Below are 24981 nucleotides of genomic sequence, written 5' to 3' on the forward strand. Positions count from 1 at the left end.
TTTTAGTCTACGTTGCTACTACAGTGCTCAGATGACAAAAGCTAGAGGCCACTGTATGTATTAAGATCAAATACTGAACACAAACAAACTCTGCTTGTCAAACATCCTTCTGTGGGTTGAGACCTTCCTTGTAGCTTCCTGCCAGCCCTCCAGAACCCTGTGCTCATACCAGAAAACAGACACATCTCCAAACCCAAATTGCTCAAGAGTTGGCTAAGTGTACAAGACTGCCTTCGAGGTCTGTTCACAAGCAGCTTCTCTAACTGCCAGGTCTGCCACTGAGCCTGGTCATTCACATAGCTCAAGCAGTTACACAGAATGCCCACAGACTTCCAGCATCACTCAACACACCTTTTCCAGATCTGGAGACAGCAAACACGAGTGCAGAAGGGAAGGAACACTGTACTTACATCGTATCCCCTGAGAACTGCAAGATGGAAAGCCAGAAGCTGAAGAGGGATAACGCTCAGGATCCCCTGCAGACAGTCTACTGAATGGGGAACTTTGATTGTTCTCTTATTGCTCTTAATTGTCTCAATGTCTTCCTTATCACAAATCACAACAGGTCGCCCCTGCAACAAAGGCAAATGTTGAAGAAAAACAGGTCGGGAAGGTTATTTTCTCACTTATATTCAGAGCACCTTTTACTTAATTTAGAACAAAACACCTCAGCATCCCCTGAGCATCCCTCCAGCACGTTTTAAGGGGTAAACAAACCCCACTAGGCTCCTGTAGCCTGCTGCAAAATTGCAGTTGGAGTGCCCAGAGTATCTACTGACTTCATGTTTTAGGCAGTGACACTAAAGCAAATAGTTTGGCTGCTCTGTAAACTGCCTTTGTATTAAAAGCACCATTTCTGATGCTCTGTGAACTTTTCCAGGTACTTACCTGACGTGCAATGACCTGCTGGAGGGCGTTCTGGCACTTGGCATATGTGTTGTCTCTCATGATGATCATGATCACAGGCATGAGCTTGTCCACCAGTGCCAGAGGACCATGCTTCAGCTCACCAGCCAGAATCCCTTCTGAGTGCATGTAGGTGATTTCTTTAATTTTCTAAATGGGGGGAAAAAAAGTAATTCTTAAAGCTTTGGGCAAACTTTTAGGTTTGTTTTTTTAAGTATCTCTTTGGCTTCTTCCACTGTCTTTGTAAAAATGCATTCTGACTCTCCTCAGATCCTGAATGTAGACAAGCCAGCCTGAAAACGTAGATCAAAGTAGTGCATCTGGGCTGAGCTGCTTGCAGGCCCTCAACACACCCAGTTCTAACAGCAAACCCACCACAGGCCTTATGATGTGCCCTCAGCCAGCACATCATCAGTCTTCAGCTGGGCAAACACAAAGAGGAGGCATTTGCACATCAGCTGGTGACAGCACTTCTAGCAACAGGAATCTCCTCACAGGTAAAACTGCAGCTTGAAGTTTTAGAAAGTGCATGCTCAGGTTTGGCTGCTGAGCATTCCTGGAAATGCCACCCCAACAGTTCAAAGAGCTGATTTTATTAGGGTGCCCAGTCTGTCACAGTAAAGCATTCCCAGTGTGAATGTGGAAACTGCCTTTCAAACCACTGCAGCCTGTGGCTGTTCCGAGACTTGGGTACAAGCAGCAGTCCCAGCAGAGCTACAGTGAGATTTAGCTACCTGTCCCAGTCTGGCAGCCAACACACTGTAGCAGGGAGCTGCTTTTGAAACAACCTGTGGCCACATGTTGCTCCTTGTGCTGAAATCTCAAGTCCATAGCTAAGCGTGAACCAACTTTGAAGAAAGAAATCTCTTACCAAAGCTCCCTCCAGACATGTAGCGTAATGGTAGCCACGTCCCATGATGAGAACAGACTTCTGATGGTATAGCTCTGTGGCCAGCTTCTGGATCTCATCATCCATACTCAGCACTTCTTTAATTAAGTCTAGAAGAGAAGAATTCCAGTCGTGTGTGCTCTCAAACTGCACATTGATTGTACTTCATACACACAGATAGCAGCGACTTGCATAATAACTGGAGTCAGTGTTTTAAGAGTCCAGTTTAGGAAGACATTAGAGAGAACGTGGTAGCAGAAGTTACAGCTAACAGCCAGTTGCACCTGTCTGATCCCCTCAGTCTTTCAAAGGAAATATTCAGGCACTGCTGAAGTTCTTCTGTGCTACTGAGCTTCATGTGGTGAGATGCAGTAAATGCAGAGGTTTCCTACCTGGCAGTCCCTTCAGACCACGCATGATTTCCTTGCGCCTTTCCTGCATGGAGATTCTGTCATCACACATCATCAGAGCAAACATCACCAGAGACACAAACTGGCTGGTGTAGGCCTGGTAAGGGGAGGAAGAGAGAGAGAAAACAGGACGTTAAGACAGTAACCAAATGGTTGTCACCCCATACACAAAGTTCTTAAGACTAGCTGTTGACTTCATCCTTAACATGGCACCAAATGGCAGCTTTGCCTCCAGTTAAGTAGCAGAAATGAACATGAAATGGACAGGGCAAAGCTCATTTGAGCAAGTCTCAAACAGAGGGGTGCAATGGCACAATCTCCTTATTCTCCAAGAGATTAAGATACAACAAGCGAAGCGGAGTATTTCTAAGATTCCCTGACACCTATTAAATCCTGTTTTGTGACGAAACCTGTGTCCTTCTTTACTGCAGGTAAATGCTGAACACACAGAAGATGGGCAGAGCCACTGACTGGAGATGTGCACTGGAAGCTCACCACTAACATCTGGCTATAACAGCAGGACAGCTTGCTGAGATCTTTCTGGACAGCATTCAAGGAACACAAAGGCAGCTGACAAGGTGATGGATTTCCCACCCTGCTTCTTTAAGAGCAGATTCAGAACTCTTCACCTTGGTCAGGCTCTGTATTTCTCTAAAAGACCATAGTGACTGGTGCCACTGAATGTGGGGAAAAGTCATCTGCACAGCAATGACACTAGTGCTCAAGTGAAGGCAATTCTAGTTGTAAGAACATTTGGGACACAGTGTCAAACAGCTGTTGCAATGTCTAGCCTCTGAAGTCCCTAAAAACAAATGTTATTAAATGGTCTTTGGTGCCAGCCTGGGATCGAAGTTACTTAGAAGTTAAGATTAAGGTTTGTAGCATTTCTGTCCCTTCCTAAACAATGAGCAAACAAACTTTCATGTTGCTATATTGGAGAAAATTTAAAGAGCTCTGAAGGAATCTAGAAAAGCTTTGGTTATACTGACTAGCAGAGTTTGATATGGAATGCTGGGGGTTGGACTAGGTGATCTTTAAGGTCCCTTCCACCCCAAACCAGTCTGTGAGCCAGTCTGTGATGTGATCTACTTTGTTTTGGTGCAGTTCAAGGTTACAGAAGTAAATAGCACCAAACAGTCATGGGCTGTTTTCATATGGTCCCACAATGAAGTTCTGAGCAACCTTAAGGCAGAATCTTCTCAAGTTCATATTTCATTTACGCACAACTTTGGTAACTCCCCACATCACCAGAGAGAAAATGCCATTTTCAGTTATCTCCAAACTATAACGTTGGCCATGTGAAAACAACCCAGGGACAAACAAGAGTTTCTTGTAAGGAACTCATGAATTTTCCATGATCAAATTCCCCAATGAACTATTAAACTCAAATGTGGGTTTTGGCTGAATTTATATAACAGATTGACATCATCTCGCCTCTAAATAGAACTAAATCAAAGCAGATTTCACCATGCAAAAGCACTTCATCAAAATGAAATGCAGTAAAGCAAGTTATTTCATACTGTATCACACGTAGCCAGATGCATCAACCACAGAATGATTCTCTTAGGTGGACATCAATACTGGTTTTCTGGGAGACCATTCCCTGATTTGCCAAAAATCCAGTTTTAATATCACACTTGCTTTAGTTAAGGCAGAGCTGTTAAGGGCAGTTAAAGGTTGTCAAACTGTCTATAATCTTGTCTTTCAATTTCTTTTTTCATCTTTAGACCTCAGTTTAAACCTGCACCTCAGGGCAAATGATGGCAAAGATAATTCTTGCCTCTTAGGGAATTCTGCCCTCTGAGACCCTTTGTTTTCAATGTTTGATATTGCTTCCTATTATATTTCGTTTATAAAAGGGGAAAAAAAGCCCTTTGCAAGATACAAGAAAAAGAAACTGGAGTGTTGTTGGGCACATGGTCATGAACTGCAAATTCATCAATAGCAGCTGGTAAAAAGGGACCAGAAGGCATTTCCCAGAGGCCCAATGCTATAGCCAACACCTTTCAGTAACAATAATGAGTTTGTAGACCTCAGTGATGATTGTTACAACTTACCTTGGTACTGGCAACCCCAACCTCTGGTCCTGCATTGATATGGACTCCACAATCTGTCTCTCGTGATATGGAGCTGCCAACAGTGTTAGTGATTCCCACAGTCAAGGCTCCTCTCTCTTTGCAGTATCGAAGAGCCATCAAAGTATCTGCTGTCTCACCTGGAAAGACAGGTATGGACAGTTTCAGGTCAGTGTCAGTCACAGGTAGAAATCTGCAGTGATTTTTCCAAACAGAATCTTAGAGGTTTGCCTGCAAGTCAAAGGAGGCAGGAGTTACTTGGACTAGATGACCTCTGGAGGGCCCTTCCAATTCGGACAGTTCTGTGATTTCAGCCCTGGCTCACTGTGTTTTAACCCTAGAAAGACGACAGTGAAATCTAGAAAACACAAAACCTAACAACAGTATTTGGTGTAAGGAAAAGTCAGTGTTCTGATATAGTTTAAAACGGGGAAAAAAAGATGCACCTGAACTGCCTTTAGCAAAACCACCTTTCTTCCTTTTCCTGGTCAATAAAAATGCACATAGGGTGGGGGAAAACGTAGGGATCTCTGGACACAGCTCAGATGCTTAGTGTAGGGGATGCACTGGGTGCCATCTGGTCTCTGGAGCTCGTCCAACACCTGCCACTGACAGGGTGGGATTGTCTGCTGATGAACAACACAGGAGGCTGCAGAACCTGTTACCAAAGAGGTTCTGTCTAAAACAAATGATCCCTGCTCACAGCTGTTTGCATTGTGCAAACAGAAGTTGGCTTAGATTGGACTTAACATGTTGATTCAAAAACTCCACATAAGAAGAAGCAGAAAAAGTTGGTTTATAAGAACATGAGACATGGGGGGGGGGGAACTTTTTTGGCATTTTTTGTTACTTGTGTGTAATAGTTTCATTTCTTTTATGGATCCAATCTGCCACATGGCTCAGTATTTGGTAGTGCTTTAACTAGAGAACTAAAACTATTCAAAATAATTCAAAAAGAGTTGCCTTTACCCAAAACTCAGTAGATTTTTTTTTTCAGTCTGTTGATTGGCAGAACATTTCCTCACAGAGAAAGGAAACAAAACTGCTGTTAGCATATGTAAAATCCAGCTAAATAAAATCCTGCATGCAGATGGATGGGAGGAGAACCACTCTATTTTTTCCCCATCTCTAGTATGTTTGTGCCAACTTCTCCTCTCTCTGTACCACATGCAATCCTACAGGCAGGCACAATCATTTGGCCCTGCTGCCTTTCCCTTCTGAGCTAAAATTGACAGGAAAGAGGGGAGTGAGTGGGTGGCAAAGCAGGACCATACCTGACTGGCTGATGAAAAAGCAAACATCATCTCTGAAGACAGGGGTGTTTCTGTCCAGGAAGTCACTGGCAAGTTCAACCATCACAGGTAATTCAGTCAGTTCTTCCAGAACCTGACGGGTCTGGGCAAAGGAGATGCCAGAAAGTTACATATTACATCGTGTTTAAAAAAACAGCAAGTGTTTGGAGTACAAAAAAGCCTTCTAGTTGACACACACTGGAAAATATTACTGTCAAAATACCAGGTGAAAGTTAGTGCTGGAAGATGTTTTAATTACTCAGTATACCCACACTCAAGCCACACAGTGAAAAGTGGCTTTTGGCACCACAAAAAGCCTGTGAGGCCAACTCCTCCCTCACACATAGATTGTTCTTAACTCAGTCTTATATATTATATACTACAGGGTGTCCCTGTCAGACTGTAGCTGGTGTTACTGGGGAACTCTGAAGCCACCACCCGTATCCAGGTCAAGCCAGAAACCTGTTTTTGCTCGTCAGTGGGTTACTGTTAACATTATCTTAGAGAGTCAGCTGAGCAGAACAGAAATTTTCTTCCCTGGTGCTTGTAAATCAGTGAACATCAGAGCAGTGTTTTGCAGCAGCTCTGAGAGGAGGTAAAGTCATACTCTGTGAAACTGCAGAGTGTTTTTAATTGTGCCATGAGGGTCTGCCAAGCTGCAGTCTGAAAATGCTTCACTTACATCCATCACACTTAACCCCATGACTAGGTCAGGCCTTGAGGAAACAAAAGCACACGTTGGCTGCACACGCAGCCAGTGCTTCTGTGCAGTCCAGAGTGACACCTGCCCTGGGCAGGCACAGAGATGGCTCTAAACAGGCACCAGCACTGCAGAAACAGCAGAGGAAATCCCTTCTGGCTCATGGCAGCCCCTGCCTTGCTGCAGCACTTGCATTCTGCTCTCGCATTATCTCTTCTCCTGCCAACTGCCTTTTATGACAGGGCAGGTTTTGTTTTTTTAAAGCCTGCCTTAGCAATAAAAGTCACAGGCTGCGTTTTCCCAAGTATGCAAATTCTTCAGCTTTTATTTCCTACTGCTGGTGAATTGAGTGTCTGGTGTACACAGCTCTCTAAAGGGTTTCCATTCATCACTGTGCACTTGCCCTGTCTTACCCTGCTCCACACGAGTTCTGTGCCAGCCACAGGTCACAGACACATCCAGCCCCACCACTTACCGCAACCCCAGCGTGGTAACTTGTCCCACAGGCAATAAGGATTAACCGACGACACCTCTGGATCTCCTTAATGTGATCCTTCAGCCCACCCAGATTTACTGCAAGATTCAGAAAGAACAATTAGGCTGGCCAGGTAGCAGCAATTCTCAACACACGCAGAGTGTCCCGGTCCCATCAACCACTTTGCACAAAAGAAATTCACACAAAGAAACCTTGTCACCAGTGTGTGTAATTCTGGAGGTGCTCCCTGTCAGACAGGCACATCAGCTGACACCAGCACGTTCTACTCTCCCACATCATCACCTACTTCCTCCTCTACAACTATGGTGAATAACAACTAGATCCTAAGCTGTCAAAAAAAAAAAAAAAAAAGGCTTAATCTTAATTACCAGTGTAGTCATCGAAGTTGACCCTTCCTCTCATGGTATTAACAACAGATTCTGGCTGTTCAAAAATTTCCTTCTGCATAAATGAGCTGAAGTTGCCTATAAAAGAAAGAAAGAAACAAATAAAACAAATGAGGACACTTCCAATTACCTTCTGCTAATTTACATTTTTCCTATACATTTAGGGAAAAGCTTGGACCAGAGTCACTAACAGCCCAGTTACCAGGCAGAGGTTGTTAAGCTGATGGTTATTCTGCCAAAGCATCAGCTCCTCACAAGAGGCAGAGTCAATCATGACATTACTAGATGTTCCAGTGAAGGGTCAGATCCAGAATGGCAAGTCTGCTAGGGATCAATCTTGGGACAAACGGATGGAGGCAAAATCCTCAGCCCCACGTTTCTCTTCATTACAGTGGAAGCAGCTAGAGGGAAAGCTTTTTTCACCATGAGGGTGGTGAAGCACTAGCACAGGTGTTCGGACAGAGAGACATTCCAAACTGGATTCCAGGCCCATCACCACTCTGATCTGCTGGGCCCCGCTTTTCACACAGTGGTTGGACCAGACAACTTCCAGAGGTCTTCCTCAACCTGACTTATTCCGTGACTCCAGGGAGGACCTGTGCATCTACAGAGGTGACATCCAAAGATTCTTACCCTTCATAATTTGCTGAAGCTCCATCTGCAGGGTCTGGACGGCACGCCCGGGGTGGTCGCCGGCCGTGCGCTTGATGCGGTGGATGGAGAGGCGCCCGTCGACCACGGCTGCTACATCATCATCTTCCAGGAAAATCACTCTGTTGGTGTGCTCAATGACAGCACTGGAAAAGCATACACCATTTGCCATGAGATGGTAACTCTTCCCAAAAGATGAGAGCTATGGCCCTACTTATAATCCAACATACAGCTTCTGATTCAAGAAAGTTACTCATTTCAGTGGAATTCCTTTTAAAATAAGAGGAGTAAAGTACATTTCCACACTGCCAATACAACTGGGTTTTTCCACCTACCTCAGTATTAATTTCAGTGCCTGCTTTAAGAATAAACTGTGAATTCCTCAGACAAAGCAGCATGTGCAGCAATGTGATCTAGCCATTAGAGAGCTGAAGTCAGGAAGACAGTAATTTGCCCTTGTACACAGAGTGCTCAGCCACAGATGCTGATTCCTCTCTTGGTTTTTCCAGTGATGAGCCACTGTCCCTTCCCTGTGTCTCACTTCCCCATCTGTAAAACCTGGGACAGCTGGGACACCTGTTTAAGTGCTCTGAGATCTCCCTAGAAGCATTCCAAGAGTCAGGCATGATCAAACACCTTCCCTGCCTGCAGTTTACTTGGGGAATATCAATATTGGAACTTCCAGTGGGGTTTAAAAGTCTTTGGCCAGGTTTTGTAGTTGAACACAAGCTGTACTGAAATAATTGAATGGTTTGGGTTGGAAGGCACCTTAGAGATCATCTAGATCCAACACCCCTGCATGGGCAGGGACACCTCCAACCAGCCCAGGTTCCTCCAAGCCCCATCCAACCTGCCCTTCAACATTGCCAGGAATGGGGCAGCCACAACTCCCTAATCCAACAGCTCCCTATTTTGGAAGCTTTTCTTCCAGCCTTGGGCAAATCACTGAAAAGCTCTCTAAAACCAGAACACCTCAGGGTGGCCTAAGACTATCAGAAAAATGCTCTGATAGGGAGAGCTGCAGGAGTCACCCATAGCTGTGTTTTTAAGTTTCTGGAACAAGCAATCACTTCCCGAATACAGAGAAAACCAAAAGTTCTGGTAAGGCTGCTGTCAAGTTAGTCCTTCCTCCCTTCACTGGGATTAAAACAAGCCACCTTTGATGACAGAGAAACTGCATGTGCACAGAGAACCCTGGATCAGCACCATTCTAATTAGCATTTGTCCTGTTAATTTAGGTCAGTACTCCCTCAGGCTTCCTCTGGAATCTTATCAACAGATGTGCTTGAAGAAGGATACCACCACTACTCCAAAGAGAGCACCCATTTCTTTAACAGAAATTCCATCTAATCCACCTCTGTGTCTTTCAGTTAAACTAGTTATGCTTTGTAAAGTAACAACCACATATACAGAATTTACTGTTACTCACAAAAAAACCCCACAGCTTCCCCATCTCTTGTTCAAGGCCTCAGCTTTAAGCAGCATGTTTTTCTATATGCTAAAAGATACTGGAAAACATTACCTAGCATCAGAAGCAAAGTAGTACTCCACAGCTTTCTCCTCCACAGGGAAAAGGCAGGTGGTGCTGTCAACACGAGACAGGTTGCAACTTCCCTTCTTGTCTTTCCCTGGAAAACAGAAAGATTAGGAAGTGCACAGAGGGACAAAGCAGGAGCTGCAGGGCAGCATCAAGCAGAGGTCCCAAGGCACAGCACCAACATGAAGCACTATTTTCATCACCCTGAGTGGTCACAGTGACAACAGGAAAGGGCAGCATGCTTAGCACTCAGATTGTTGTGCCCCTTCCTCAGTCAGCTTGCAAGGTTTTTGTGTGCTTTCAAATTGAGTCTGCAACTGTCATGTTAGCACAGACTTCTAAGTTTAGAGGAAAATATCAGTTAAAAATTCAAATTAAAGTTTACATGTGGCTCCTCTAGGAGAAAGAACATTCAAGCTCAAACATTTATGAGTAACATTTACCAACATTTTCCCAGTTGAATCTGCCCTGTTTATCATTTTAAGTTTCTCCTGTGCTCCTGTTTCACTGAGAAATGGTGCAGGATTGCTGGCTCCTTGTTCATTACTCTCAGCACTGGGTGAAATTCTTTCAGAGCTGCCACCTGAGCAACCACACTGTCCCACTGAGCACCAGCAGAAGTAAAGCAAACCTGCTTTTGTCTTGCTGAGCTAATGTGTTCAGACACAGATCAGGAAGTACATGATTAAGTTCTTTGTGTTGTTCCTGAGCTATCAAACTAATCCTGATCATATATCAATATCAAACGCATTCTGATCCAAAACCTGTGCAGCTGGTAAAGTGCTGTAAACTGCTATTACCAGGGAAGCATCTAAGTGTACTGAAGGGCACAGGACTAAGAGTCAACTGCTGAAAAACATCTCCTAAGCGCCTTTAAAGAAGTTCAGTGTTTCACCAGGGATCCTTTCTGAAGAACTCTGGTGATTCCCACTTCTCTCCAATCCTCTGCCTCCTCTTTAACTGCAGAAAATACTTCTTCGTGGTGAAGCTCACCAGGAATGCAGATGAGGACCAAATTTTGCTCACCAGGAATGTACATGAAGACCAATTTTGCTCCAGCAAAATTATTTGCCAGTCATTGTACAGGGTATGGTGAAGGGTGGGGGTGGATTACTCAGCTTATCGAGCTACACGTGCCTATTACTGAAGAAGAACAACCCTGTGTTTATTCCTAAGCTCTAATGTTGTGTTTCACCCCCTGGATACTGAGCTGATGCAGGGATGGCAGCAGAGCTCAGGATGGTCAGTTACACTTCTGTAAATGAACATGTAAAGGAAAAATATTGCTTTCATGTTGGTACTCAGTAAGAAGGTTCCACTCAGCCAACAATTTAGAGCCCTCCACTTCAGTTATTAAGTCAGTAAATGAGGAAAACAACAACTTTGAGGTTGAGTTGAGACAGGACAGACTGATTTGCTGTTGAGAAAGAACAGAGCAAAGGTGTTAGTGGCCATTCTCCAGCAGAAGCACCCATGCTTGATCAAAACATGCAGATTTTGTTTCTCAAAATACAACATTTCCCTGCATTGACTTTACTATGTTGCATTGCTTTCCTGTATCACAGCTTTCACACCCAGCTGTAGCTGGAACATGTTCTTACTGTGCTCATACACCTGCACCTCAATATGTACACCTTACCAAGGAGTGGTTGGAAGACTGCAGTGAGTACCATCAGCCAATTTTGGTTGCTATTTATCTGTGGATTAGTCCTTAGATTGTACATTTATCTATGGATAACCTGGATCGTTTGCTCTACAGCACTTACTAGAATTAAGAAGCAACACAGAAGTAATCTTCTCCCTTCTGAATCAAATAATGGAGACATTGTGGTGAGTAACACAGGTTTGGTAAAAATTGGGCAGGGGAGGTGAGGGAGTGGTTTGAGTCTATTTTGATACCACCTCATTCTCCATGACAATCCTAGACACACAGCAGCTCTGCAGAGGCAGCACCACACACATTAACACAGCTACTTCATCAGAGATTCTTCCACACTTAATAGAGCAGCACTGAAGTTCTGATTTTTCTAAGAGGTGTTTTTAGATTACAGTATTACACAACTGAAGAAACAATTATTGTAGTCCAAGATTCTCTAATCCATGTATTTCCTGCGGTCCATTTTTCAGAAAAGCCTTAGTGCCACTGAAAGCTGAGGGACTTTGGTTCTTAAAACCCCCTGGGAATTAACCTGACTTCAGAATTTTACTCTGCACACTTCACACTGACTTCAGACAGACACCTTTGGTGAGCAGAAAGAAAACCTCACCCAGTGTTTGGGTTCAGGTAAAGCAGCTCCTGACACAGAACAGGCACAGTTCACCTTTCAACAAACTGAGCTTTTTTTCTCCTCTGGCAAAAGCACAGATTTACCCACTGAGCTGTTGGTGCCTGAGGCTGGGATCACATTTATTTGCAGTAGCTCAGAATCAGATCCTTTCCTCTCCTATAAAAGTGCTCTCCTGCTTCAGGTGTGGGTTCCTCACATACCAAGGGTGAGGCTTCCCAAAAATTAAGTTCTTAATGAGATTCAAAAATGGTTCACCCTGATAAAGGGGCAAAGGGAAGGAAGTTCCAGCCTTGGGGGGAAGTTCCCCTCAGGGCTTCTACCAGAAGCTGCAATTCAGAGTCAGGCTTTGGTCAGGAGGGAGGACATAGCTCTGTGACAAGCTGAACTCCAGAAGGGATTCTGGAGAATGTTGGCAATATGAGCAGCCTCCTTACGGGGTTTCACTCCATTGTTTTGGGTTGTTGTTGTTTGTTTGTTTTTAAGGTAATTCACCATTTCCTGCTGCCATCAGAGCTGCAGGGAGCACAACCTGCACTAAGTCATCAATTCTGTGTGTATGCTGAGTGTGATGTCAGGGTATTTGAAATGGGAGGAGAGGATTTCCCCATGTGTTGCTCATCGTGCTTCTGATCAAGAAGGAATTCTGATTATCCCACTTGCTTCACTTACACTACATGGAAAGCAATAATCACATATTAAAGAAACAATGCATATTTGCCACATTTATTATTCCTTTCCTAAGGAACTGGAGGATTTGTCTGAAATTTCAAGTATTAGATTTTTCTCTAGTTGGCACCTTCCTCCATTTTAATGGATATTCCATCAAAAGAATGATCCATAGATTGTACAGCTGGAATTGTAATTGGAAAACAAAACAAAAAAAAACTTCAGATAATCAGTAAAAAAAAATAAAATTATTACATGCATAAGTAGGGATTAGTGCTAATTCTCCAGTATCAATCAAGACTCCTCTGACAATGGTAAATTATGGGACAATTCTTAACCACTTTTCACTATCAAGGGTGCAACTGTGTGTCCATGGTGGTAAAACACACGTGGGCGAGAAAGACAGGCAGACAGCATGAACAGAGACTGCCAGACAAGGGGAGCCATGTTCTGCTTGTTAAAATTACACTGGGGGGAGGTCTGGGATAGTACAGGGCCTGTAGGCTGCAACACACCACTACCTGTGTTCTTGAAAACAACCAAGTCCATGAATACCAACATGCCACACACAACATTGAGTATCTAAGTTGAACTGTACTGTTAACTTTACTACACTGAATTATTCTATTGTACTGCACTTAAGTTTTACTTGCAACCACTGGATGCTGAAGCTCTGGTTATAAAACCAGAGACTAACTTCAGGTAGGAGGTGGCACAGCATGTGGTTAAGAAGTTAATAATGATTTTAAAAAATATAAAAATTAGAATGGTTTAATTTATAGATGAAAAAGTGCAAGGTGTATTTCAGAGCATGCAAAACTCTGTGCTTGCACACTGGCCTGCGTGTGGGGGCTGTGAGGAGGGGGATGCTCACACTCACCTGTCCTGTAGAGGATGGGGATGTGGTCGGTGGAGAGTTTGTGCTCGCTGCGCACCCCGATCAGCAGGGGGCTGCCGCGCCTGCGGGACACCGCGAGTTACCGCCCCGCAGCCACCGGGGGCTGCTGCTCAGCGCTGCAACTGCGCCGAGAGCTCCTCCCAGAGAAGCTGCTGGTGCTGCAGACACCGGAGGCCACAGCACAGAGCAAAAGAACCTCTGAATCAACACAACGCATGGACGTGAGGAACCTTGCCTCAAATTTAGCCCAAACTCCGAGGGAACTGCAAGCCCACGGGCACTGGAACCAGGAGCACAGTGGCTGCTGCTCGCTGTGCTGCAGTGGCACTGAAATTGAAACCCTGCACCAGGCACAAGTGGTTCAACCAGCCCCACTGATGCTGACCTTTGCAAGTGGAGAACACCTGGCCGCCAGGCTGGCCCAATGGACTTGTCCAAATGCTGCCACAATGCCCAAAAGGAAAAGCCCAAACCATCCCCCTTTGAAATGTCTCACAACCAGTCTACAAAAGCAGCTGTTCTAGACCTGTTGTGACACAGGTGGTCACTGGGAATTGTCTAAACATTTGGGGTAATCTTCTATTATGATAAATGGAAAAAAAAAAAAAGGAAATAGAAAACAACAGCCACCCTCAGGCCAGCACATACCGTGTGATGAGAACAACCTCCACTCCACTGTTTTTGAACTTGGGGGGACAAAAAAGTGTGCAACAAGAACATTGTTTCCCATAGCAAAGCTTACCTAGTACCAACTGCTTGTCCAGGGTAATGAACGCTCTTGAACACCAGGGCAAAAGCACCTTCCTGGAACAAGATAAACATGAACTGTTTATCCCTTCAGCCAAGGCCTGGACCACCATTTCAGGACCCCTAGCACAGAAGCTGCACCCATGTTTCTGCAGGTAAGTACAAGGAGCAGAGCAGAAGGCTTCACAGCCATCAGCAGAGCCACAAGAAGCTCCAGGCACCACGCTCAGGAAGGGGATTGTCCCTCCCTTGAGCCCAGGGAGCTCATCCTCAACCTCCTAATTGGTCTTCTGAACTCCCAGCCAGCCCCTGTGCTCAGGAGTCACTGCGTGCCCCCTTCAGGTGCTTCTGCCTTTGGCCAGAGAGCAGCCAGGGCACTTGCAAAGACCTGGCAAAAGAGGGGCCAAAACTCTGGTTTTTGCCCAGATGCCACCAAGGGGACAGGTGAGCCACCACATGGACAGGTGAGCCACCACAATCAGTCATCAGAACGTGATCTTGGTGTGTTGCTGCTACAGCTCCTGCCTGGCAAATCACGGAAAAAAACATCTCCTGCACAAGGTGCCCTGGGACGAGAGGGAAATTGCGGGTGGATCTTGTGCACAACCCGGGGAGACCTGACCCGCGGCGCGGAGCTTCCCACCAGGGGTCAGCAGCTCTCCCAGACGGAGCTCTCGGGGCATCCTGGAAGCTCAGACCTATTTCACCCCGTCCTGCACACTCGCCACCCAGCACCCCAGAACTGGCTGCCTCGAGGGAGTGTCTCGCCCCAAAACTTAGCCATTCTTCACGAGTATTGACTGATGTTAAAGACAAATGTACGTCTGAGATGGGCTGTCGGGGGAAGGGAGGGCACCACCACCCCCGCGTGTGTCCCGGCCCGGCCCGTGTCCCGCCCCTGTCCCGCTCCCAGCATTACCAGCTGCTGGATGACCCTCTCCACCAGGGTGGTGAAGCTGATGTCGTCGCTGTCCCGGTTGTCATACATGTACTTGACCAGCTTGGCGATGGTCTCTGTGTCTGTCTCCGACTCGAAGTCATAGCCCTTGCTCTCCTGCAGCACAGCCCGCAGTGGGTGACCGGTCCCTGCCCTCCCTTCCTTTTCTGTCCAGCCCTCCTTTTCCTTCCTTCCCTTCCTTCCTCTTTTGCCTTTCCTTCCTTTCCCATCTCCCATTCTTGTTTTGTTTTTGCATTTCCTTTTCCTTTTTGCCTGCCTTTTTCCCTCTTTCCCACCTTTTTCTCCTGCCTCCTCTCCACTTTTCCCTCCCTTTTCTTTTTTTCCTTCCTCCCCTTTTCCAGCCTTCCCTCTGCTTTGCCTTTCCTTTTTCCTTGTCATACTTTGCTTTTTTTCATCCTCACCTGCCTTTCCTCTTCCTTCCTTTTTTCCTGCCTTCCCTTTTCCACTCATTCTTCCTTCCTTTATACTTCCTATCCTTCTTTCCCACCTTTTCTTCATCTTCTTTGCTGCTTTTTTCTTAATTTAATTTTCCTTATCTCCTTCCCTCCTGCCTTTCCTCTTGCTTTTTTCCTTCCCTCCTTTTCCCCTTCCTCCTTTCCTGCCTCTTCTTCCCACCTCTTTTTCTGCTTTTTTCTTTCCTTTCTTCCTTTTTTCCCCTCCCTTTTTTCCTCTTCCATCTTTTCCTGCCTTTCTTCCTCCTCTCTCCTTTTCCTTTTTCCCCTTTAATTTCCTTTTTCATTCCCTCTTTCCTGGCCTTCCTTTTCCCTCACCCCTCCTTTCCTTTTCTTCCCCTTTCCTTTCTCTTCTCCAGCTCCTTTCCCTCAGACTCATTTTCCCTACTCCCATTTCCTTCCTTTTCCATAACCTCACTGCTTTCCTTCCTTCTGCTCTTTCTCCTTCACTTCTCTGCCCTCCTTTTCCCTTCCATCCCCTTTCATCCTTCTCCTTCCCTTTTTCTTCCACCTTTCCCTTCTCCATCAGGATGCTCCCCCTCTCCCTTGCCCTTCTTCTCCCCCCTGCCAGGCCCTGCCCCAGTGCCAGGGGGTGGGAGGGACAAGGGGGAGCAGAGGAGGCACCCAGGAAAGAGCAAAGGTGAGTGAAGGAGTATAAGCACAGGAGTGAGTGTGAGTACATGCTCAGAGGAGTGTGAGCTGGGGTGTGAGCGGGGGACAACTGAGTGTTGGGAGGATGGGGGGTGAGAGCACAGGGAGAACTTGAGGTGTGGGAGGGAGTGGGAGAATGAGACTGGGGGAGTGAGGAGTGAGAGTCTCAGGAACTGGGGAGTGTGAGTGAGAGTATGGGGAGAGATGGGGCAGGGCAGTGTGGGGAGGCGGGAAGAGGGTGAGGATGAGTGAGGTAATGAGGAGTGTGAGGTCAGTGGAGAGTGTGAGCTGGGTGTGTCAGGTGAGCGAGTGTGAGAATGTGAGAGAATGGGGAAGTGAAGGGGGTTGAGCAAGTGTGAGAGTGAGTGTGAGTGGGGGAGTGAGCACGAGACTAATGGGGGTGAGTGCGAGTGTGAAATGAGTGTGGGAGTGAGTGGGGCAAGTGTAAGTGAGGATGGAATGTGAGTGGGGCAGTGAGTGCAAGAGGGGGAGTGAGTGTGAGAATGAATGGGGTGTGAGTGGGGAAGGAGACTGGGGGAGTGTGAAAGTGAGTGGGGAAATGAGGAAGATGAGTGGGCGAGTATGAGCAAGAGAAATGGGTTTGGGTGAGAACAGGAGTGTGAGAGGGAGGAGTGTGAGTTGGGGAGTGTGCAAATCTGAGTGGGCAATGGGGGAGTGAGTGAATGAGTGGGAGAGGGGCAGGGAGGGAGTGGAATAATGAGGGTGGGGAGGGGGTATGAATAGAGACTGAGAATGTAAGTGGGAGAGAACTCGTGGGGAGTGTCAGTGGAGGGGGGTGTGAGTAAGGATGTGAGTGGGGGACTGGGAGTGAGAAGTGGACTATTAGCACAAGGGTGAGGAGCAAGAGGGGGTGTGAGTTCAAGTTTACGAGTGGGGGAACGGGGCAGTGAGGGAGAGTGAAGGTGTATGAGCAAGGGGAGTGTGTGTGAAGTGAGAGAGTGTGGGTGGGGAGTGAGAAGCGTGGGAGTGGAATAAAGAGGAGTGAATGGGGGAGTATGTGTGAGTGAGGGAGCACAAATGTGAGTGGGGAATGAGTGGAGCAGTGTGGGGGTGGAAGGAGGGAGCTTAAGAGGGTGAGTTTTATTTGGGGAACGAGAGAATAAGTGGAAGTGTGAGGGAGTGTTAAGTGGGGGAGTGTAAATAGAGAGCGTGAGAGTATGAGTGAGGGAATGTGAATGCAGTGAGTGGGGTGTGAGGGAGCAAGGAGGGGGACTGTAAGTTGGGGAGTGCAAGTACCGAGTCAGGAAGAACGTGAGTGGGAGTGATGAGAAGTGTGGTGAGGCAAGGAGGGAATGGCAGGATGGAAGTGTGAGAAGGTGAGTAGGAAAGCGAGTGTGTGGGGGGCAGTGTGAGTGTAAAAATACAAGTGGGGAGCATGAATGGAGGGGACTGAGTGTGAGAATCAGTGTGAGCAGAGGAGTATGTGGAGGAAAGTGAGTGTGAGGATTCAAGAGGGGGAGCGAGTGAGGGAGTGTGAAAAAAGTGAGGGAGTGTGAGCAGCAGTGAGGGACAGACACACACGTGTCACTCACCAGGAACTTCTGCAGGTCCTTGTAGTTGGTGATGATCCCGTTGTGGATGACGATGAACTCTGGGGGCAGAGAACAGGCCCCACACTCAGACCCATCCCTGGTAAACAGACCTCAGAGCCCCTAGAGCTTCACCTCCAGGGGTTCTCTGGCTGGTTACAGTTGGTACCACTGGCCCAGGTGCAGGAGTAATCATGATAAAAACATAATGTTCTGGAGCCCCCAACATAAGAAGGACACAGAGCTGTTGGGGGAAGTCCAGAGGAGCCACGGAGACGATGGCAGGGCTGGAGCAGCTCTGCTCTGGAGACAGGCTGGGAGAGTTGGGGCGTTCAGCCTGGAGAAGAGAAGGCTCCAGGGAGACCTTAGAGCACCTTCCAGTGCCTGAAGGGGCTCCAGGAAAGCTGGGGAGGGACTTGGGACAAGGGCAGGGAGGGATGGGATGAGGGGGATGGATGAAAACTGGGAGAGGGAGATGGAGGTTGGAGATGAGGAGGGAATTCTTGGCTGTGAGGGTGGTGAGACCCTGGCCCAGGTTGCCCAGGGAAGCTGTGGCTGCCCCATCCCTGGCAGTGTTGAAGGGCAGGTTGGATGGGGCTTGGAGCAGCCTGGGCTGGTGGGAGGTGTCCCTGCCCATGGCAGAGGGATTGGATGTAGGTGATCTTTAAGGTCCCTTCCAACTCAAATCAGTCCAGGATTCTATGATTCTATGATAAATAAATGGGGGAAAAAACTATACAGAATTCCATTCCAAAGAATATCCACCAAAATCCTTACCATCCAACCCCATCCTGTTTCCCTCCTCTTTGCCCTGTGCCTGCACCCTCTAAGCCTCCAGACACTAATCCCAGCCCCTCCTGAGCCCATTCCCTGCTGTGAACATGGCCCACAGCCAGAAATCAACACCAAAGCCCTCTGGCTTCACAGTGACTGTGCTCAGCATCAATAACCCCCTGCCCCAGCCACCCCTCCCTGGGACCCCCCCCAGGCATGGGAGATGGCAGCAGGCTGCTCCAGAGGCTCCAGGAATGACTGGGGAGCACAGGGCTCCCCATGGCCAGCACTCACCATTGTTCTTGTCAGAGCGCTGCGGGTGGCTGTTGACAGGGCTGGGCTCGCCATGGGTGGCCCAGCGGGTGTGGGCAATCCCCAGGTGGACGTCAAACTCGATGTCAAGGTCCAGGTCCTGTTGCTCTGCAGAAGTTGAGAGGTTTTTAGTCCTTAGGGGCTGTCCCTACCCTGAAGTCACCATGGGGATCTCAGCAGGTGTCTGGGGTCCACAGGACAGCAACACTGACAAGGAAACTGGATCAGCAGCTCCAACAGAACATTGAGTCTGTGGGGATCCAGAACGTGGACACACACGCAGCATCCCTGTGATCCTCACCCCAGCAAAATAAAACAGTTTTAAGAAAGAATCCAGCCTTATCTTCTCTCTCTGGGATGCACCTTGCCCTCCTGCCACCTCTGATCAGCCCATGTCACAGTTACATACCACTGTGGTTAGAGCATTCATCACTAACCCTTGTCTCCAGAAAACACACCATTAATAATTCAGGAAAAATGATTCCTTTCATTCCACAAGTGTCTCCACAACCTTTTTAAAACTGTACATCCCACCATTGACTTGAGCAGGCAAACATTTCTTCTGAAAGATTTTGTGTATCTTCTGTGCTGCTTATATCACCTCACCTGGCCTTTCAGCTCCTAGTTTTCTCTGCACTAAGATTAGATCTTCCCACCTTCCTCTTGGATAAGCAGCACTCGGCTCCACAGAGTTAACACTAGCATGGGTTAAAAAAAAGTTACAATAACACAGCAGCTCTTGAGTGCAAACTAGAGATCCTGACTGCTCTGAAGAGCATCTTCCTGTTCTCACACAGCTGATTCATATTACACACCCAACAACTCTGTGTTTGTGCTGTGCAGGGATTTAATGAGCTTAATGTTTAAACGAAGGGAACAAAACGAGGCAGAAACAGAAGATCTCCCTCCCTGTGTTCTCACCAACTGGACTGTTACACCCATGTTAGTGTCTCCCTGAAGCCAACTCCTTAGCCCATCACTACATGGAAGGACAGCCTTGACTTGGGACGAGCTTTATATATGAAAACATCAAATTCAACTGGTGAAGTTATTAGAGCATTTCTCTCTTTTTCCCAAGCTCTAGGTCTCTGATAATTATCTCCCACTAATTCCTCTTTGCCCAGTTTAAGGACTTTTTGTTTGGGGCTTTTTTTTTGGTCCATTTTCTAAAATGTATTTCAGGCCTATTTGATTTTAACAGCTGTGATCCATGTGTCTTGAGAAATCAGGACTTCTCTGTAACTTCAAGGCAACATCCACAGCATCACTGGGCTCTTCACAGCATGTGTGTTTGCATCCCTGGCACTTTATAACCATTTACTTGAAAACAGTTTGTGGACAAAACAGGTGATAATTTAAACACAAATGAGATGAGATGACATTGAGGAAAGAGCAAGAATGAAAGGGAAATGTACATACTGTGAACCTCTTCATCCAGAGCCTTCACTTTCCCTTTCTGCTTGATAAGCTGGACTTTGCAAGCATTAGCTTCCCAGTCTTTGTCATTTCCACCATCAATTCCCACACCTAAACACCACCAGGGAACAGGAAGAAAGAGTCTGAAGTGCAATAAGGGATGACAGTATTTTATGTAAACAAATATTACCTTTGGATTTCTTTACACTGCCCTCTCATCCCCCCACAAGCTCCAAATAAAGGCAAGAAACCTCTTAGAAGAAGTGAGTTTTCCCTCTGCCATCTTACAGGTATTTTTACAGCCTCAGATAGCAGGCAACAAGGATGTTCGTAGAAACCTGTGCATTGAAAGTGTGTCCAAACCTCTCACCACATGACCACAGGCACATCCACTTTCTTCAAAAGCAGAAGACAGTAGAAACCACTCACAAACACACCATGAAAACCACCATGTACCAGCCAAACTTCAAAGCAGCAGCACTGTTGCTCTACCTGCAGAATCGTAGCCTCGGTACTCCAGCCGCTGGAGCCCTTTGATGAGGGTCTCCAGGATCTCCCGTCTTGTCCGGGGAACATGGTAGTTCAGGTAAGCAAAGATTCCTGCATGAGGGAAAAGAGCATCATTTTACAACAAAACCCCAGCTGAGGGAACTCTATTTCTGCCTTCTGCTCAGGACACATGTGAAGTTAAAACTGAATAGGCCCTTGTGCTGAAAACCCCTGCAGGGAGGTACCACCAGGGATCAGCTCCTCCTCATCCCACCTGAGGGCCAGAGGAGACAGCACAATCAGTCCAGAGACCAAAACTATCCCCAAAACACCAGCATACTTCTCATGACACTGAAAGCAACTAAACAGGACAAGCCTAAGGGTGATGGGAGGAAGAACTTCCATGTGAGCTGGACCTATAGGACATAATGAACTGCCAGGAGACAGGAAACTCATCCCTCCAGGTGAAAAAAGCTTCACTGACACTGAGCTTTGCACACTGAAGAATCATCTTCTAAGGAAATTCTTTTCTGAAGAGCTTTCTCTAAGTTCCTCCCACAGGCTCACTAAGAACAATAATCATTGAACCCATGCAAACTAACACCCTCAAACTAATGGAGCTATTTTTCCTTTAGGTTGCAATGGAAAATAAATTGTTGCTTCTATTTTTAAGCCCTGATGGGGACGCAAAAATTCCTAGAGCTCTAAAGCCAACTACAGCTCTATTTCAGAAAGATTTCCTTCGGTGCCATCATGAAGCAGCAGCATGAGAAGACATTTACTGGATGCTAGAAATATCTGTACTTGAAATCTACCATTTCACCCTAACATTTTAAAGGAGTAAAATATATCTGCATGGAATAAAGGCAAGAAAGGTTTCACACAAACATCCATAAAACTGCCTGGTAATTCAAGGCTTGTAATTTGAGAAGCTTTATCAAAACTTTTTGAGAACGTTGTTCAGTCACACACACACACCAAAAAAGTCCTTTTAAAGGCATCCCAAAATGTTGATTTTTCCCCTGACAGGAATGCCACACTCTCTGCCTCACAGCTCCCAAACTTTTAATCATGTGAAAAATTTTACTCCCAAGCTGACATTGGGAACACGTATCTTTATGTTCATATATAGATTATTTTAAATAATATTTTAAAAGCTGCATTCTTAAGCCCTTTGTGTTTTGGAATTAAACTAAATAATTCAAAGCCTTCAGAAGCAGAAATATGGGCTGTCCAGAGCTGATGGATGCAATGAATACCACAGAGGTTTACAAGGGACTTTTTAGCCCAAGCATGGACAACAGGGTTCACAGGCAGCCATGTATCATTCTGACACTTCTCCCATTCCTTCTCCTTTTTCCATGGACTTTGGCTACAGGTCTCAGGACCAATTTGTCATAAGCTTCACCTTCCCATTCACAAAGCACCAGCATTAGAACTTACATCTTCCTGCAGTTCTGCTGCAAAAATAGCACACTGTGTCTCACTTATTTGCTTTCATATTGCTAGAAAAAATTAGAAGCATTTTCTATTGTTCCTCCTTAAAACACTTTGTCAAGTGAAGAAAAAGAAAAGGGGGGCAGGAGAAGCATTTAATTTTGTTTCTTTAGCTTCTACCTTCATTTCCCAAGAACCCAAATCCTGATCTGATATCAGGGCCAAGTTTATAAAAACTTGCAGTTTTGCTTCCATTGGTGCTGCCACCTCACACCCATGGAGCACACAGGCCTGCTGCTGCCACCTCTTGATGGCATCTGTTCAACTCGAAAGTTGGTTCCAGGAACTACAGCAACACCCAAGGTCCTCCACAAACCTGGCAATTCACACCTAAAAGATCAACAGACAATAAAGCCCCAACAACAGTTAACAACATTTGCTGTATTTCAAAAGCCTCTTCTGAGGGATACTGCCTCCTCCCCCACTCATAGTATCTAAACCCTCCTCTCCTATCCTTCTGGCAAAAAAAAAAAAAAATCACAGAATCACAGAGTGGTGGGGGTTGGAAGGGACCTCAGGAGATCATCAAGTCCAACCCCCCTGCCAGAGCAGGACCAAAACTAGGGCAGGTCACTCAGAAAGGCATCCAGATGGGTCTTGAAAGTCTCCAGAGAAGGAGACTCCACAGCCTCTCTGGGCAGCCTGTCCCAGGGCTCTGTCATCCTCACAGGACAGAAGTTCTTCCCCGTGTTGAGGTGGAACTTCCTGTGCTGAGTTTGAATCCATTGCCCCTCGACCTGTCACAGGGCACAGAGCTTGTCCCTGTCTTTTGATTCCCTCATGTATTTATAGACATTAACTAGATCCCCCCCTCAGTCTTCTCCAGGCTAAAAAGCCCCAGGTCTCTCAGCCTTTCCTCATCAGACAGATGTTCCAGTCCCTTCATCATCCTCATCACTACAGCATGTTGTACTCCCATTTCACAATACAGCCATTATTTCCTCAAGTTACCAGATGAGTAGCTCCCCTTTTGCATTTTCCCAACCCAAGATGTAAACTCAAATCATTAGTCCACCTCCGTGTGTGTTTGTGCACGTCTGCAATTACTTCACCCCGATGTGTCAGCCTGGTACAATCACAAGTTCTCACTAGAAATACACTTTTCCTTCTGCAGGTGTTATGAAGAGCCTGACAAAGGTGGGCATGCACTTATCTTCTCAGAATTCATGGGCCTGGGGCATAGTTATGCTGATGAGAAACTTTTCATCAAGAATTTGGAGACAAAAAAAAATGAAAGAGCCCTCCTACGATGGTACCAGTGGCCCTGTTAAAGCAGCTGAACTTGTGTGTTTTAACAATGGTTTGAGTTCCAGCCCCTGTTTCCAGGTGCTGGAAACTGCCAGCTTCAGCAAGCTCATCTCAGTGCTTCACAATCCCTTCCCATCTCTGGTTCTTCAGATGCTGCAATAGCCTGAAACTCCCCTCCAGCTCCCAAGGCTGCTGAGCACCCTGCAGAGGGAGCCTGGAAACCCACTTCCCAAAGGCCACCCATGAGAATCATGGAAACATGGGGGTTGGAAGGGACCTCTGGAGATCATTGAGTCCAACAATCCAACTGCTTCAGCAGGATCACCTGGGGCAGGTCACACAGGAATGTGTCCAGATGGGTCTTGGAAGCCTCCAGAGAAAGAGGCTCCACAGCCTCTCAGGGCAGCTGTCCCAGGGCTCTGTCACCATCGCAGGACAGAAGAAGTTTCTCCTCATGTTGAGGTGGAACTTCCTGTGTTGTCGCTTGGTGCCATTTCCCCTCATCCTGTCACAGGCACCACTGAACACAGACTGACCCATTCTTGACACCCACCCTGCAGATATTTGTAGACATTAATAAGGTTCCCCTTTAGTCTTTTCCCCTCCAGACTGAACAGCCCCCGGTCTCTCAGCCTTTCCTCATCAGATGTTCCAGTCCCTTCATCATCCTTGTAGCCTCCATTGGACTCTCTCCAGTAAATCCCTGTCACTCTTGAACTGGGGAGCCCAGAACTGGATACAGTACTCTAGGTGAGGTCTCACTAGGGCAGAGCAGAGATGAAGAACCCCCCATCTCGACCTGCTGGACACACTGTTCTTAATGCATTCCAGGATACAGAAAGTTCTCCAGTCTGTAACACTTGGTTCACTCTGTTCCCAAAACCTGCATTCTTCAGGCAAACAGCTTCCTCCCTGTTCACAAGTGAACCGACTTCAAGTAACTGTCCCTCAAGCTGAAGGATGGCACATTCCAGCTATATCCTGGATGCCTAAAATCCTTTAGATGACTTCCAGGTCTTCCACCAAGAGTACAAAGCAGGCTGCTTTATTAGCAGGCAGCTGGACAAGCCCCTCTCTCCATCTTTACCAGAAACCTCCCAAACAGATGCCTGATGCAGAGGTAGAATCACAGAATGGCGAAGTTTGGAAGGAACCTTAAAGATCATCTAGTTCCAACCCCCTTGCATGGGCAGGGACACTTCCCACTAGATCAGGTTGCTCAAGGCCCCATCCAACCTGGTCTTGAAGACCTCCAGGGAGGAGGCATCAACAACTTCCCTCAGCAACCTGTTTCAGCATCTCACTGCCCTCACAGGTAAGAACTTTTTCCTAATGTCCAACCTGAATCTCCCCTCTTTAAGCTTCAAACCATTGCCCCTTGTCCTCTCACTATAGACCCATGTAAAAAGCATGACACACCAGCCCAATGAGAAGTCTCTCAGAAGGCTGGCTGGGCCACAGCAGTGCCTGACATTTCCCTTCACAAAGACACCTACGGGGGCATCCAAAGGGAAGCTGCTGCAGAAGGCATCACCAGAACCAGCACAAAGTCATTATGGAAACACAGTCACTACTTTTTTTTCAAAATTAGCTAAATCATTTCAGAGTGAAAGCCTCTCTCTCCATGCTATGCACCTTGGAAGCACACGCTAAGGGTCCCATTCCCACCCAATCTTGGAGCCTTGTCCCTCTT

The 24981-nt window shown here is 46.6% G+C and overlaps 1 protein-coding gene across 3 annotated transcripts in view; it reads right to left on the reverse strand.

Moving 5' to 3' along the window:
* GFPT1 (glutamine--fructose-6-phosphate transaminase 1) overlaps positions 1-24981 on the reverse strand; it is a 48486-nt gene that overhangs the window by 11887 nt on the left and 11618 nt on the right. For all 3 annotated transcript variants that reach the window (XM_051640626.1, XM_051640625.1, XM_051640627.1), the window contains 17 exons: positions 20547-20654; positions 20058-20165; positions 18621-18746; positions 17556-17614; positions 14861-14995; positions 13937-13998; positions 13177-13256; positions 9328-9433; positions 7788-7951; positions 7137-7232; positions 6748-6845; positions 5555-5675; positions 4263-4420; positions 2188-2302; positions 1778-1905; positions 889-1056; positions 411-572 (listed from right to left, as the gene is read on the reverse strand). In XM_051640626.1, the coding sequence (XP_051496586.1) occupies positions 411-572; positions 889-1056; positions 1778-1905; positions 2188-2302; positions 4263-4420; positions 5555-5675; positions 6748-6845; positions 7137-7232; positions 7788-7951; positions 9328-9433; positions 13177-13256; positions 13937-13998; positions 14861-14995; positions 17556-17614; positions 18621-18746; positions 20058-20165; positions 20547-20654 (1994 nt within the window). The remainder of the gene's footprint in view (positions 1-410; positions 573-888; positions 1057-1777; positions 1906-2187; positions 2303-4262; positions 4421-5554; positions 5676-6747; positions 6846-7136; positions 7233-7787; positions 7952-9327; positions 9434-13176; positions 13257-13936; positions 13999-14860; positions 14996-17555; positions 17615-18620; positions 18747-20057; positions 20166-20546; positions 20655-24981) is intronic.

The sequence above is a fragment of the Apus apus genome, chromosome 26 (genome assembly GCF_020740795.1).
Source record: "Apus apus isolate bApuApu2 chromosome 26, bApuApu2.pri.cur, whole genome shotgun sequence".
NCBI classification, from domain to species: domain Eukaryota; kingdom Metazoa; phylum Chordata; class Aves; order Apodiformes; family Apodidae; genus Apus; species Apus apus.